The sequence below is a fragment of the Eschrichtius robustus genome, chromosome 13, assembly GCF_028021215.1.
Source record: "Eschrichtius robustus isolate mEscRob2 chromosome 13, mEscRob2.pri, whole genome shotgun sequence".
Classification (NCBI taxonomy): Eukaryota; Metazoa; Chordata; class Mammalia; order Artiodactyla; family Eschrichtiidae; genus Eschrichtius; species Eschrichtius robustus.
The window spans coordinates 106,262,357-106,278,553 of NC_090836.1; the positions used below are offsets into that span (position 1 = coordinate 106,262,357).

The following is a 16,197-nucleotide window of genomic DNA, read 5'->3' on the forward strand; positions in this document are numbered from 1 at the left end:
TGATCCAACCATATGCTGTCTAGAAGAGACTCACTTTAGATCTAAAGACACAAATAGACTGAAAGTAAAAGGATGGAAAAGATATTCCATGCAAACAGTAACTAAAGAGAGGAGATGTGGCTATACTAATATCAGACAAAATAGACTTGCAGTCAAACAGGTTACCAGAGATAAAGAAGGACGTAATATATTAATAAAGGTTATATCTTCTTCAGCAAGAAGACATAACAATTATAAAAATTTATGCATCTAATGACAGACCATCAAAATACATGAAGTAAAAACTGACAGAATTGAAGGGAGAAATAGACAGTTCTACAATAACTGGAGACTTCAATACCCCACACTCTCAATAATGAATAAAAGAGCAAGATGGAAGATAAGGAAATAGATGACTTAACACAGTAAATCAACTAGATCTAACAGAAACATACAGAACACTCCACCCAACAACAACATACACATCGTTCTTAAGTGCACATGAGACATTCTCCAAGACAGACCATAAGTTAGGCCACAAATTAACTCTTAATAGGTTCTAAAAGATAGATATCATACAAAGTATCCTCTCTGATCACAACAAGATGAAGTTAGAAATCAATGACAGAAGTACAACTGGAAAATTCACAAATCTGTGGAAATTCAACAACACTTTCTTAAACAACCAATGGATAAAAGTAGACACCACAAGGGAAATTAGAAAATACTTAGAGATAGGAACTTCCCTGGTGGCGCAGTGGTTAAGAATCCACCTGCCAATGCAGGGGACATGGGTTCAAGCCCTGGTCTGGGAAGATCCCACATGCCACGAAGCAACTAAGCCCGTGCGCCACAATTACTGAGCCTGTGTTCTGGAGCCTGAGAGCCACAACTACTGAGCCCGCATCCACAACTACTGAAGCCCGTGTGCCTAGAGCCCCTGCTACGTGACAAGACAGGCCACCGCAATGAGAAGCCCGCGCACCGCAACGAAGACCCAGTGCAGCCAAAAATAAATAAATAAATTTTAAAGAAAAAAGAAAATACTTAGAGATAAATGAAAATTAAAACACAACATGTCAGGGCTTCCCTGGTGGCACAGTGGTTGAGAATCTGCCTGCCAATGCAGGGGACACGGGTTCGAGCCCTGGTCTGGGAAGATCCCACATGCCGCGGAGCAACTAGGCCCGTGAGCCACAACTACTGAGCCTGCGCGTCTGGAGCCTGTGCTCCGCAACAAGAGAGGCCGCGATAGTGAGAGGTCCGCGCACCGCGTTGAAGAGTGGCCCCCGCTTGCCACAACTAGAGAAAGCCCTAGCACAGAAACGAAGACCCAACACAGCCATAAATAAATAAAAAATAAATAAATAAATAAAAATTAAAAAAAAAATTAAAAAAAAAAAGTTAAAAAAAAAACACAACATGTCAAAACTTATGGGATGTAGTGAAAACAGTACCAAGGGGAAAATGTAGAGCTATAAAGGCTTACATTAAAAAATGAGAAAAATCTCAAACCAATAACCTAACTTTACAGCTTAAGAAACTAGAAAAAGAAGAACAAACTAAACCCAAAGCTAGCAGGAGGAAGGAAATAATAAAGATTAGAGCAGAATTAATCAAAATAGAAAAACAATAGAGAAAATGAATAAAACCAAAAGTTGGTTCATTGAAAAGATCAACAAAGTAGGTGAACTTTTAGCTAGATGGACTAAGGAAAAAACAGAGAATACTCAAATTACTAAAATCAAAAATGATATTAGGGACATTACTACTGATTTTACAAAAATAAAAAAAGATTATAAGAGAGTACTATGGACAGTTGTACACCAACAAGCTGGATAACTTAGATGAAATACACAAATTTCCAGAAACACAAAACCTACCAAGACTAAATCATGAGGACATAGAAAATACGAATAGACCTATAGCAACTAAGGGACTTGAATCAGTAATCAAAACTCTCCCAACAAAGAAATGCCCTAGATGTGATGGCTTTACTGGTGAAATCTACCAAACATTTAAAGAAGAACTAATACAAGTCCTTCTCAAACTCTTCCCAAAAATTGAACAGCTAATAAATGAATTCAGCAAAGTAGCAGAATACAAAGTCACCACGCAAAAATCAGTTGCATTTCTATTTCTCTTTTTAATTCTGTGATTGTTTTATATATTCTGATGCAGTATTCACTACATCCAAGTCCAGATTGTTTTGATTCCTTTGATTGGATTCTTTTCTTATGAAATACCTTCTTTACATCTATTAATACCTCAAATACAGTTGGAGATTTTAACTAGGCTCTCTCAGTATCTCAGAGAGCAAGCAGGCAAAATAATCAGTAAGGATATAGATTTGAATAACTAACTTGACTTAATTGACATTTTTAATAACACACCACCTAGCAATGCAGATACACATTGTATTTAAGTGTACATGAAACAGTTACCAAAACAGATCAGCGCTGATCAGGGCTGAAAGCAAGTTCCGCCAAAATTCATGTTTATTTTTTATTCACAGTGAATATCTGTATACAAAAAAAAGAACCTTGATCCTTATCTCTTATCTTACACACAAGTTAAGATTAATTAGTCATGAAAAGCTAAAAGTGAATGGAAATACAGTAAAACATGTAGAAGAAATCATAGGGGAACATCTTCATGACCTTGAATAGTCAAAGGTTTCTTAACCAGGACTCTAAAAGGACCTACCATAACAGGGAAAAAATGAAAACAGTGGACCTCATCAAGAGATTCCACTGAAAGGTAAAAAGACAAGTCATGCACTGGGAGAAGGTATGCTTAATGCGCATCGCCAACAAAGGACTTGGTGACGAATATGTAGAGAACTCTTAGAAATCAACTTTATAAACAGAGAACCAACCTCTTTCTCTTTAATGATCAAAAGATTTGAATAAGCACTTCACGAGAGAACATAGCCAAATGGCCAGTAAGCATATGAAACTATGTTCATCACCATCGGCCATCACAGAAACGCAAACTAAGACCACAATGAGACGACGAAGAAGGGAAAATGAACAAGTGTGACAATGCCAAGGGCTGCCCACGGCGCGGGGAGCGGGGCGTGTGGACACGTGTCACGGCTGGCTTACGAAGCTGCAGAGCCACTTTGGGAATTGTTCAAAACTGGCGGTGTCCCACCTGCCCATCCACAGCAGGAGGAGTAAGGGCTCTGTGGTCTATTGAAAGGACGGGATTCCGCACAGCAACAGAAAAGAATGAGCTTCTGCACCAACTTGGATAAATCTCACAGGTCTTGTGTCGAGCAGAAGTCACAAATGAGACAGCCCGGCCTGTAGGATTCCATGAACATGAAATTCCACGGCAACATTGGTGGAGGCGGTGGGAATCAGAGGAGGTGTGACCTCGGTGGGGTCCTGCCTGGGAAGGGTTACCAGGGGGGGCTGGGGGGCTGGGAATGTCCTTTATCTTGATCTGGGCAGTGGCTACACCGTGAGCACATATGCAGACTTTCATCCACCTGGAGAAATACCATCAGCACGTGGCGTGCCCTTTACTATATTTACATCCAATAAAAAAGAAGATACTTGATCCAAAGAAGGAAAGGAGTAGAACAACAGAAACGACCCTGGGATGGTGCGTGTGGGCTGCAGGCAGACCCTCCAAAACAAGGGCTCCAGCTTTGCTGCCTTGTTCCCTCGGCGGAGAGCTGCTCCCGGCGCGGGTGCTGGCCCGCCTCTGCCCCAGCTCCGCGCCGTCAGCCACTGTGAAAGGTCGCAGCCCTCCGCAGAGGGCCCCCGGGGAGTGAGGGGCAATTGAAGGTCGTGGAGTCAGGAGGCCCGGGCCGAGCAACGGCCCCGCTAGTCCCGACCACCCAGAGCCAGCCAGGCAGCCTGGCCGCAAAGGGGACGCCCACGGCGGCTGTGGCCCCAAATGACGCAAAGGACACGCAGGGTGTGCAAGGTGCCACAGGCTCGCCCGGCCGTGTCATCCTCTTATCAGCCAACAGGGGCCTGGGCAGGCACCCAAAAAGGCACCCCAACTCCCAGACAGGCGCCCCAGACGTCCCAGGGGCCGACGTCCCCAGACAACCCCTAAAGTCCACCCGGCGTCCTCTGGATAACGTGAGCCTCGGGCAGGCCCCAGAGGGCGCCAACCAGGCGTCTTACTGAAGGAGCGTGTAGTACTGCTGGGTCAGGTCCTGCCACTCGTCCTCCGTGAGGTCCTTGGCGGCGTCTTCAGAGAGGTCGATGTCCCCGTGCTCCAGCCGCCCCAGGTAGGCCTCGCACACCCTGCACGCGACGTCCACCAGCTGCCCTGAGAGGCCTGTGAGCCTCGATCCCGGGCTCTCAGGAACTGAAACCCAAGGACAAGCACGTGGAGCCTGGGCCACCACCCGCCCCCATGCAGTGGCACCACTGGGGGCGCAGGCAAAGGCCACCCCACCTGTCTGTGCCTCAGGGCCTCACGGTGAGGGCTCTTGCTTCTCTGGGCAGCCGCCCTGGATGCCACACCTGGGTCTGGGCAGGTAACCTTTCCCCTCCCGAAGCTGCCCCCCCAGTGCACCGTGCCCCCCACCCTCCGACTAGACTCTCAGCCCCTCGGGTGGGAATGAAACAGCACTTCTGATGAGCTCTCCACAAAACCTCTGCTTCTGAGCACATACTTGGTCCTCAGTGAGAAAAGAACAGGTGTTTGTGGACAGCCCTGCAGTGATGTCTGCCAGCCCTGCGGGAGGCTGGGAGGAACACCTCCCTGTACATCTGGCACTTCTCAGAGGCCCAGCCCGTGTGGGCTTTGTGGCTCTGCGCATCCGACCTCCCACGCAGCACCCTCTCCTTCTGGAGCCCGTGAGCCAAGATCGCTGTTGGTCTGGGGAGCACTGAACACAGGGAGGCCCCCACCCAGGTGAAGGCAGACCTCATGCACCTGGCCCCCACCTCATGTGGCGGCCTGCCCCCCACACAAAGCCAGCGGTTCCCAGGCTGGATGCAGAGACGGGGTGAGAGCTGTACCCTGTCGTGGGGCTATGGGGCAGGAGCCTGCAGAACAAGGCGCTTGGAAGGTGTACGGGGACACCTGCACGAGCCCCAGGCACAGCCACTGAGATGGCAGCCCTGATGGACCCAGCGGCCGCCAGCGAGCACGGACCCGGGAGAAAGCGCTCGAGCTTTGCGGTTGCTGCGGAGATTACAACATGCATTTCTTAAATGTGCTGAGGTGAAATTCACAAAATATAAAAATAACCATTTTAAAGTGAAAATTCACTTCTGGTGTCCAGCATGTAAGGAGCCTGGAAGTTGCCACTCCACCCTAACAGCAGGTGAAAATCTGAACAGACCGGAAAATCGCCAGCTGTTCTTAGATCTGTCAGAGAACTGAGGTCACAGGGCAAAAGCCTGCCCCAAACTGGAGAGACGGATGGGCAGGTACAGAGAGTCACCAGAGCAGAAACCTCTGTGGGAGCCAGCACCAGGGAAGGAAACCCACCTGCTGCAATGGACGGATTGCGGGAGGCTCAGCGTGGACAACCCTGAGAGTTAGAGACCCCAGGGGTCATTTTTAGGGGGCCCCATACTTTTGTCAGTTTTACCTCCAAGAGCTTGACCTGGGGGGGGTCACAGTGAGTATTGGAGGGAAATCCCCTTGTGTTTCTGGCAGGGAGAGGAGGAAAGGAACACTCTGTTCTTAACAAGGCTGCCCTCAGGAGAAATAGTCACCAGAGTGTGACCTGCCAGGGTTTTATCAGGGCCTAATCAACGCTCCACCGCCTCTAGCCATCCTGTCCCACCAAAGTGGGGAAAAAGGAGAAGCAGTGGTGAAGTTCACAGTCCAAGGGTACAGGCTCACCAAAGACTGAGACCTGATCACAGGACTACAGAGCACTGTATCAGACCAAAAAAAATAATAAAGAGGGGATTTTTTTGCCAGTAGACTTGGCTTGCAAGAAATGTTAAAAGAAAGAAGTCCTTAGGAGAGAAAAATAATGGCATAAATCAGAAACTCAGATCCACATAAAGAAAGGAAGAGCATTAGAAAAGGAATAAATAAAGGGAAAATTAAAACTTTACTTTTTTAATCCTTAATTGATCTGACAGAACATAATAATTTAATAATTATTATTAAAAATAAAAATAGCAAAAATGTATCCAGATTATAGCTTATGGATAAGTGAAATAAATGACAGCAAAGATACAGGGCACAGGAGGAGGGAATTAGGAACATTTTGTTATAAAATATTCCCCTTAATGTAAAGTGGTCAGTGTTACTTGAAAATGCAGTTCGATTCATTGTAAATGTATATTGCAAACTATAGGACAACCACTAAAAAAATTTATATATATCTATATATATCTGCTATGCTAGGAAAAGAAAGAAAATGAAATCATACAAAATGCTCAATTAAAACCACAAGAGGCAGAAAAAGAGTAGAAAAAAAAATAGGAACAAAGGACAAGGGCAACGAATAGAAAACAGTAATAAATATGGTAGCTGTTACTCCAACCATATCAATAATCACTTTAAATGTCAATGATTAAATGTATCAATTAAAAGAGATTATACAGTGATCAAGCAATAAGACCCAACAGTATGTTTTCAACAAGAATTCCACTGTAAATAAAGACACATATAGATTAAAAGCAAAGGGATGGAGAGAAATATACCATGCTAACACTAATAAAGGAAAGCAGGAGTATCTATATTAATTTCAGACAGAACAGACTTCAGAGCAAGGAAGACTATCAGGGATAAAAAGAATGTTACATAATGATGAAAGGGTCAATACAACAAGAAGACATAGCAATAGTTAACATGTATGTGCCTAACAACAGAGCATCAAAATACATGAGGCACAAACTGATAGAACTTCAGGGAGAAATAGATGACCTCTATTAGAGTTGGAGACTTCAACACCCCTCTCTCAGAAATGGATAGATCCAGCAGGCAGAAAATCCATAAGGACGTAGGTGAACTCAATAGCACCATCAATCAACTGGATATAATGGACATCTATACAGTATTTCATCCAACAACAGCAGAATACACATTCTTCTCAAGCTCATTTGGAACAGTTCCCAAAATAGACCACTTTGGGGCCATAAAACACACCTTAACAAATGTAAAAGAATAGAAATCATAAAATATATGACCTCAGACCACAATGGATTAAACTAGAAATCAAAAGATACAGATAGCTGGAAAAATCCTCAAGTATGTGGAGATTAAACAACGTACATCTAATAACACATGAGTCAATGAAAAGAATCCCAAGAAAAATTTTAAATATTTAGAACTGAATGAAAATAAAAATACAATTTATCAAAATTTGTGGGATGCAATGAAAGCGGTGCTTAGAGGGGAATTTATAGCATTGAATGCCTACATTAGAAATGAAGAAAGATCTGAAACTAATTGTCTAAGCGTTTATCTTAGGAAGCCAGAAAAAGAAGAACAAATCAAACTCAAAATAAACAGAAGAAAATAAATAATAAAACTTAGACCAGGGACTTCCCTGGTGGCGCAGTGGTTGAGAATCCACCACCTTCCAATGCAGGGGACATGGATTCAATCCCTGCTCCGGGAAGATCCTACATGCCGTGGAGCAACTAAGCCCGTGTGCCACAACTACTGAGCCTGTGCTCTAGAGCCTGCGAGCCACAACTATTGAGCCCACGTGCCGCAACGACTGAAGCTCGCATGCTTAGAGCCCATGCTCCGCAACAAGAGAAGCCACTGTAGTGAGAAGCCTGTGCACCGCAACGAAGAGTAGCCCCCACTCACCGCAACTAGAGAAAGCCCACGCGCAGCAACAAAGACCCAACACAGCCAAAAATAAATAAATAAAATAAATAAATTAGAAAAAACAAACTTAGACCAGAAATCAATGAAATTGAAAACAGGAAATCAATAGAGAAAATAAGTGAAACCAAAAGCTGGTTCTTTGAACACATCAATAAAATTAATAAGCCTTTAGTCAGGTTAACTAAAAACAAAAAAAAGATAGATGACATAAATTACTAGTATCATAAAACTAAGAGGCGACATCACTACAGATCTCATGGACATTGAAAGGATAATAAAGGAATACTATGAACAACTTTATGCCAACGAATTTTATAATCTAGGTGAAATGGACTGATTCTTTGAAATATACAATCTGCCAAAGCTCACAGAAGAAGAAATAGACAATCTGAATAGTCCTCTATCTATTAAAGAAATCGAATCAATGGTTAATAACTTTCCAAAACAGAAGGCACCAGTCCTAGATGGATTCACAGGTGAATTCTACCAAACATTTAAGGAAAAATGTATACCAATTCTCTACAATCTCCTTCAGATGATAGAAGCAGAGGGAATACTTTGTGACTCATTCTCTGTGGTCAGCATTACCCTAATACCAAAACCAGACAATGGTATCACAAGAAAAGAAAACTATTGACCAAAATCTCTCATGAACATATTTGCAAAAATCCTCAACAAAATATTTGCAAATCAAATCTAACAATGTATAAAAAGAATTATACACCATGACCAAGTCACATTTATCCCAGGTATGCAAAACTGGTTCAGCATTCAAGAATCAATTAATGTAATCCATCATACCAACAGGCTAAAGAAGAACTATTACATGATCATATCAATAGATGCAGAAAAAGCATTTGACAAAATTCAACACCCACTTATGATAAAAACTCTCAGAAAACTAGGAATAGAGAGGAACTTCCTCAACTTGATAAAGAATATCTACAAAAAACCTACAGCTAACATTATACTTAACGGTGAGAAACCAGAGGCTTTCCTACTAAAATCAGGAGCAAAGCAAGGATGTCCTTTCTCACCACTCCTTTTCAACATCACACTGGAAATCCTAGCTAATGCAATAAGACAAGAAAATGAAAAGTATACAAATTGGGAAAGAAGAAATAAAACTGTTTTTATTCAGAGATGACATGATTGTCTAGGTAGAAAATCTGAAAGAATTAAGAACAAAAAAACTTCTGGAACTAGTAAGTGGTTATAGTCAATCACTTTCCTGTACACCAGCAATTAATAATTGGAATTTGAAATTAAAAACAAAATACCATTACATTAGCACTCCAAATATGAAATAAATACATAATTAAATAAATCTAACAAAATATGTACAAGATCTATATGAAGAAAAGTACAAAACTCTGGTTAATTAAATCAAAGAAGAACAAATTAATGGAGAGGTATTCTATGGTCATGAATAGAAAAGACTCATTGTCAACATGTCAGTTCTTCCCAACTTGATCTATAGATTCAAAGCAATCTCAGGCAAAATCCCAGCAAGTTATTTTGTGGATATTGACCAACTGATTCTAAAGTTTATATGGAGAAGCAAAAAATCCGGAATAGCCAATGCAATGTTGAAGGAGAAGAACAAAGTTGGAAGATTGACACCATCTAAATTTGAGCTTTACAATAAATCTACAATAATCAAGATAGTGTGGTATTGGTGAAAAAGAGACAAATAGATCAGTGGAATAGAGAGCCCAGAAATAGACCCACACAAATATAGTCAACTGATCTTTGACAAAGGCACAAAGGCAATACAATGGAGCAAAGATAGTCTTTTCAAACAAATGGTGCTGGAACAAATGGATATCTGCATGCAAAAAAAAAGAAAATGAATCTAGATACAGACCTTACACCCTTCATAGAAATTAACTGAAAATGAATCATAGACCTAAGTTGAAACACAAAGCTATAAAACTCCTAGAAGGTAACATAGGAGAAAACCAAGATGAACTTGGGTATGATGATGACTTTTTAGATACAACACCAAAGGCACAATCCATGAAAAAAATAATTGATAAGTTGGACTTCACTGAAATTTAAAACTTCTGCTATGTGGAAGACATCATCAACAGAATTAGAAAACAAGCTGTAAAGCTGGAGAAAATATTTGCAAAAGACACATACAATAAAGTACTGGTATCCAAAATATGCAAAGAACCCTTAAAACTCAACAATAAAACAAACACCCCAATTTAAAACTGGAGGGAAGCTGAACAGACTTCTCACCAGTGAATATATACAGATGGCAAATAAGTATATTAAAAGATGTTTAACATCATATATTGTCAGGGGAATGAAAATTAAAACAACAGTGAGATACCACTACACACCTATTAGGACAGCCAAGATCCGGAGCACTGACGTCACCAAATGCTCACCAGGATGCGGAGCAACAGGAACGCTCATCATTGCTAGTGGCAACACAAACTGGTGTAGCAACCACTTTGGAACACAGTTTGGCAGTTTCTTACCAAACTAAACATACTCTTGCCATATTATCCAGCAGTCGTGATCCTTGGTATTTACCAAGTGAGTTGAAAACTTACAGCTGCACAAAAGCCTGTATGCAGCTTTAATCATAACTGCCAAGACTTGAAAGCACCCAAGATGTCCTTCAACACGTGACTGGGTGAACAAACTCTGTTCCATCCAGACAGTGGAATGTTACTCAGTGCTAAAGAGAAATGAGCTATCAAGTCATGAAAAGACATGGAGGGACCTTAAATGCACATTAGTAAGTGAAAGAAGCCTGTCGGAATCATATATACCGTATGATTCCAACTGTATGACATTTTGGAAAAGGCAAAGCTGTGGCAACAATAAAAAGATAAGGTGTTGGGGGGAAGGAGGAATGAACAGGCTGAGCACAGAGGATTTTTAGGGCAGTGAAACTACTCTGAAAGATACTATATCAGTGGATACATGTCATTATACATTTGTCCAAACCAAGAGGGAACCCTGATGTAAACTGTGGAGTCTGGTGATGATGATGTGTCAGTGTAGGTCCATCACTTACAACAAATGCACCGTCTGGAGGAGGATGTTGATACAGGGGAGGAAAGGGCAGAGGGTACACGGGACAACTCTATACCTCCTGCTCAACTTTGCTGTGAACCTAAAACTGTTCTATGAAAGTGAGTAACAACAAAAAGGACGTATTTGGGTCTTGTAGGCCTAAACCCACGGTGGCCCACGACTCCCTACATGACCCAGGAGCGCCATTCCCGTGGGATTCTGCTGGAAGAGACTGGGGGTCGGGGCAGAGCTGCAGCCCCGCCCTGGATGCACAGCTCCATGGCCCCTCCTGCCACTGTCCTCCCGGGGTGGGCACACACCTTGCCTGTTGCTGGGGTCACCGTCACCGGCCTTCTCCCTCCAGCCCTTGGGTGTGCTCCTGCTGCAGTTCTGCTGGCTGACCACCCACTTGAGGATGCTGGAGGCCACCGTGAGCCGGAAGTCGTCTGAAAGGACACCAAGCCCTCGCCCCCCCGCCTGCGCTGGGGACGGGCGCTCAGCCAGCGCCAGCCATTCCCAGCCCGGGCATCCCACTGCGTGTGGGGGCCTCACTCCTGCCTCAGAGCCCTCCGGGGGCCGGGTGCTCCCCCACTGCCCCGCCCCGCCCACACCCTCCACCTCCACACTCATCCTCCCTCCTCTGCGGAGGGGAGTCTCATCCACCCCAGGACCTCCACCCCAGCTGCACATCCACCCTGCCTACAGGCCCAGAGGCAGAATCCACGCACCCCGTTCCCTGCCCCTCTCCTGCACCCCCAGGGCCACGGTCTGTGGGCACCGTCACCACCTCTCCCTGCCCCTGTGTCCTCAGCCCTGCACAGAGGGATCCTTCTAGAAGAGCCCCCTGCTGACAGCACCGGGACCCTCCCCATCACACGAGCCCCTCCGGACCTTCCTGGACGTGCTTGCTGGCTCCCGCCGCTCTAACTGTGGGTGGCTGGGGGCCCTGCTGTATCCACCAGTGCGGAGGCAGCTCAGGGTCCCCCAGACCCAGGCTTGGGGCCAGGCTGCCTCTGAGCGCCTGTCACATGCCAGGGGCAGCGGCCAGGGGAGCCTCGCCTCCGTGAGGGGCCTGGGAGGCGAGGCTGCTCCCCACCCCAAGTTGCTGGATGTTCCAGCAACTTCTCTCCCAAACCTGCTCCTTCCCCACCTCAGCTGAGGCCACCCCACCGGGCATCCACCTGCCTGGCAGCTACTGCTGCCCTGGAAGCATCCAGAACCTGAGCCCCCGACGCAGCCCCTCACCCACCCTCCTCCGTCCATCAGAACAAATGCTCCTGAGATCACCAGCCTCTCTGCCCGAGGACGTGCGGGCACACTGCCTGCTCCAGGGCTGGCCTGGAGCTCCCCAGTCGGCTGCCCTCAGCCTCCCTCTCCTCTGGGTCTCCACCCAGCACCCCATCTTGCGAGACCCCCGCTCATGGTCCTGCCCCCACTGCACTTCTCACCTCTGCCTTGCCCCCGACCCTGCCTTGTCCTGCATCCGGCCATTGGCTCCTGGGAGCCCCGGCCTGGGGTCAGGGCACAGGGCAGGGGTGCTGGGCAGATGCCGCTCTCTACAGCCCCCCAGATGGGCGCTCAGGAAACACGGGCCCCCCCCCCCCCCCCGAATGACCCCCTCCCTGCCTGCCCTGACCTTCTCCTTCTCTCTCCTGTGCCTCCAGGCAGATCGGACCAGGGACCAGCCTTTGTCCCCAGCCCAGAGCCCGTCGTCCCCGTGTGCCCCAGGCACCCAGACCCGGGCCCAGCACCAACCCCACGCCGGCCTCTCCCAGGTGCTGGGATGGGACCGGGCCCTCCCCCACCACCCCACCCCCACCCCCACCCCCAGCCCTGGGGCCCCTCCTGCAGGAAGGTGGGCCAGAAAGAGGTCCCGCCGGGTTTCCTGGCCCAGCGCTCAATGCCAGGCGCCTCGGCCGGGCCGCCAGCCACTCACCCAGGAACTCCTGCTTCTCGCTCTCGGTGCAGAGGCCGTAGCAGCGTGGGAAGAAGGAGGCGGGGTCGGCCTGGACATACCACGGCAGGCTCCGCAGGTTCACGCACAGCCCGATCTCCAGAGACAGCGGCACGTCAGGCCCGCCGGCCACGCGCCGGGCCGGCTCGGACCAGTGTCAGTGCCCGCAGGCTGGCTGGGCAGCACCGGCTCCAGTGGGCTCCTGGGAGGGCACCTCCTGGAGCGGCCCCTCCCCAGCCCCCGGCCAGCTGGCCGAGCAGCCGCGTGACCCGACGTGCAGGCCGGGGCCTCGGGCTCACCCTCTGGCCGGTGGCAGGCACGGCAGGCCCAAGGGCGGGCAGGGCCGTCTGGGGGCCCCCAGAGCGGAAGGCGCTGCATCCACCTCCTGGTCCCCGAAGGGCTGGGGCTCAGGCCCAGGAGCGGTGGAGGCGAGAGCTCACGGGTCTACATCGCAGCCGCCCCCCGCCCCCAGCCCCCGCTCTGCCCCCTGGACGCCGCACTGTTCGTTAAAGAGGCCCGGGGCCACTCCTCAACGCTTTTGAAGAGAAGTGCCACGTGCCCGGGAAACGTAGCACCTGTTGGCTGCTGGGAGCGTTGGTGCCAGCCCCACCTGGGGGTCATTGCGGGGAGCCCGGCCCCACTGGGCCGTCCACAGGCATCGTCCACACCCGGCAGGACACCAGCGGCCCAAGGCCTGGCGAGGATGTGTGGGGGGCCAGAGCCCTACAGGGAGCCCCGGGGGCAGCCGTGCACTTTGTCCCTGCCCCTCTGTCACCCTTGAGGGTTTAGGGGACGGTGCCCTTGTTGCCAGGGAAGCCCCTTTACCCTGTCTCTCCCAGGGGGTACACACAGGCCTGTCCGTCCCGGGCTGGCCCCGCCCCTAACCTCAGCCTTCAGGGTAAATGGGGCTGGCGGCTGAAAGGGGGTGAGGGCAGGAAGTGCCCGTGTGGCAGTGCCCCCCTGCAGTTGGAAGTCACAGCGCAGGTGAGGGTGGTCCGGCCCCCCTGGGATCCAGAGCCCCTCCAGGGCCCAGAGCCTGGGTCGGGCTGCGGTGGCAGCCGTCACCTGCCCTGTCTTGGGCTTGGCCTGTGCGCCCAGAGGACAGTGCTTCTGTGGCCTTGGGGCCACCCAGGAACACAGGGCAAGGGGCACAGGGGCTCTGGGGGGGCGGTTTGCGGGCCGCAGCCCTGAGCGGCCCTGGACACTGATGCCGGGCCAGGCCAGCAGGAGGCTCCAGTCCTGGAGAGGAGCCCCCAGGGAACCAGTCCCCGTGTGGCTCTCCCAGCTCCGGAGGTGCTGGCATTTCAGGAGGCAGGGTGCTGCCCCGCCCGCGCCCCCAGCCCTCCCACTCACCTTGGTGGTGAAGGACGCCGTCTTCCCGTAGTGATTCAGCATCTGGTCGCAGCTCAGACGGTGATAGTCAATGATGTCCCTTTTGATTGTCCAGAGGAAGTATGGTGTTTCATTTTTTACCAACCTGGACTGGCAAGAAAAAACCTTTATCCACACCCAGCCCCCAAGGCTCACGTCTCTGACAATGGGACACCCCGGGACTAAAGGAACCGGGGTTTAGGTGAGAAGCGGTGTGTGATTTCTGTGACTCTCCCATCCTGACTGCGGCCTCGCACGTTCCTCGAGGGTCTCCCGTGGGCTCACGTGGGAGCAGCTACCACACAGGGCTTCCGATGGCACGGGGGTGGGGGGCTTCGGGCTCTGGGCTGCAGGGGCCCCGGGCTGCAGGGGCCCCGAGTGGGGTCTGAGCTGCGCCCCCCGTGGGTGCCCACGCCGGCCGCAGGGACACACCACGTGTGGACCTGGGAGAGTCCCCCTCCCTGGCCCCCGGGACACAAGCTCCTCCGCTGCCCCCGCACCTTCAGGATGCAGGGGCCCAGGAGAGCCACTGTCATTTGTCACAGTGTGAGATGAACCGTCGTACACGGAAGTTTAGACAGCGGCTTGGTGGCCACCCGGGCGCCCGGGGTGAGAAACGGCCTTCCGTCCAGAGCTGACGCTCCCGCGCAGGCCCGGCCCCCTGGACCCACCCCCGCCGACTCCCCACACCCCCTACCCGCGGGCGCCCCCCAGCCTCACGGCCAACTTTCACAGAAAGGAATCGGCTCTGGGAACTTGCAGTGATGGGCTCCCCGGCCTGTCGGGTCTTTGCCCGTTTCTCTTTGATCGTCATCTGCTCCTGACGTGTGAGCGCGTCGCACGTTCTGAGTATCAGATCTTTTAACTCGTAAGCCCTGCAAGTACCTCCCTGAGTGGCTCGTCTTTCCGTTCTGTTCACGGGGTCACATGAGAGACAGGAGCTCTCCAGTGCGGTCAACGCGTCACGCTTGCTCGCGGTGCACGCTGTTTGGTCTCGTTTTAACTTTCTTCCCTCCCCTGAGTCGCAGTGACCCTCTGTTACCAGCCAGCAGAGCCCTCCCGGGGCAGCTCAGCGCTGCAGAGCCCGTCCCTGACGGCTGACCGGCCAGCAGGGAGCATCGCGGCCCGGGAACCGGGCCCTGTGGCGGCTGCCCCGCCCCGCAGGCAGGCGCTGCGTCCCGCAGACTCCGCCTCCGCCGTCGCCGCCTGGGGGCCGTTCTGAGCCTGTCCCACGGGGTTTCCGCAGACGACAGGCCCAGCTTGCCTGCTCACCCGTGGAGGCACACACGTGGACACTCAAGAGACACGGGGCACACGGACGCACACACGTGCACACGCATGCACACGCACGCATGTCCTCGAGGCAGGGCGTGACCGCGGCTTTGCCACATCTCTCCCCCCCAGAACGCGGCACAAAGGCAGGTAAACGTCAGCTGAGGCCCCTCCGGAGCCCACGGGGACCTACCATCACATCGTGGATGTCGTCTGTTTTCTCCAAAGCCACTTCTTGATTTCCTTTGCCTTCAGCACGTTTGTTTTCTGCAAACACAACACACAGGAGATGTCAGTGCATCATGGGCGGAAGGCGTGACCACAGCCGGGCCCACGACAGGGCCCAGCGCGGAGCAGGTGCCCCCGTGGGTCCCGAAAGGAGCAGGGTCGAGTCAGGCTCGGGAGTCCACCACATGGCACCCCCGCCAGGGGCCGTGCCAGGCTCGGGGACCCGGGACGTGGGCAGGGCCGTGAGCTGGGTCTCAAGCACCGTGTGGGACGGGGCCCAGCGCAGACCCTGGAGCCAAGCGGATGCAGACTCTGCAGAGCAGGGGGCAGGCACGGGGGGGGTCAGGGAGGACCAGTGACCAGGGGCCGGGTGCAGCGGGCACTGCAGGGGGCCAAGCAGTGACCACTCGGGAGCTGGGGCCAGAGGAGGGACAGCCAGGGCCAGGCCGCTAAAGGACGATGGACGCCATCCAGGCACAGGAGGGGGTCTGGGCATGGACGGTGGGGCACCAAGAAGTGACCAGTACCAGGGTTTGAAAGGGCTCGCCAGGGCCTGGACGCCTGGGGCGGGGGCCAGG

The 16,197-nt window shown here is 50.5% G+C and overlaps 1 protein-coding gene across 1 annotated transcript in view; it reads right to left on the reverse strand.

The window, feature by feature from the left end:
- The window catches only part of TTLL8 (tubulin tyrosine ligase like 8), a 42,081-nt gene that overhangs the window by 13,707 nt on the left and 12,177 nt on the right, over window positions 1-16,197 (reverse strand). The window contains exons 5-9 of the mRNA XM_068561998.1: window positions 15,585-15,658; window positions 14,102-14,230; window positions 12,731-12,845; window positions 11,115-11,240; window positions 4,125-4,311 (exon numbers count right to left, since the gene is read on the reverse strand). Of these exons, the coding sequence (XP_068418099.1) occupies window positions 4,125-4,311; window positions 11,115-11,240; window positions 12,731-12,845; window positions 14,102-14,230; window positions 15,585-15,658 (631 nt within the window). The remainder of the gene's footprint in view (window positions 1-4,124; window positions 4,312-11,114; window positions 11,241-12,730; window positions 12,846-14,101; window positions 14,231-15,584; window positions 15,659-16,197) is intronic.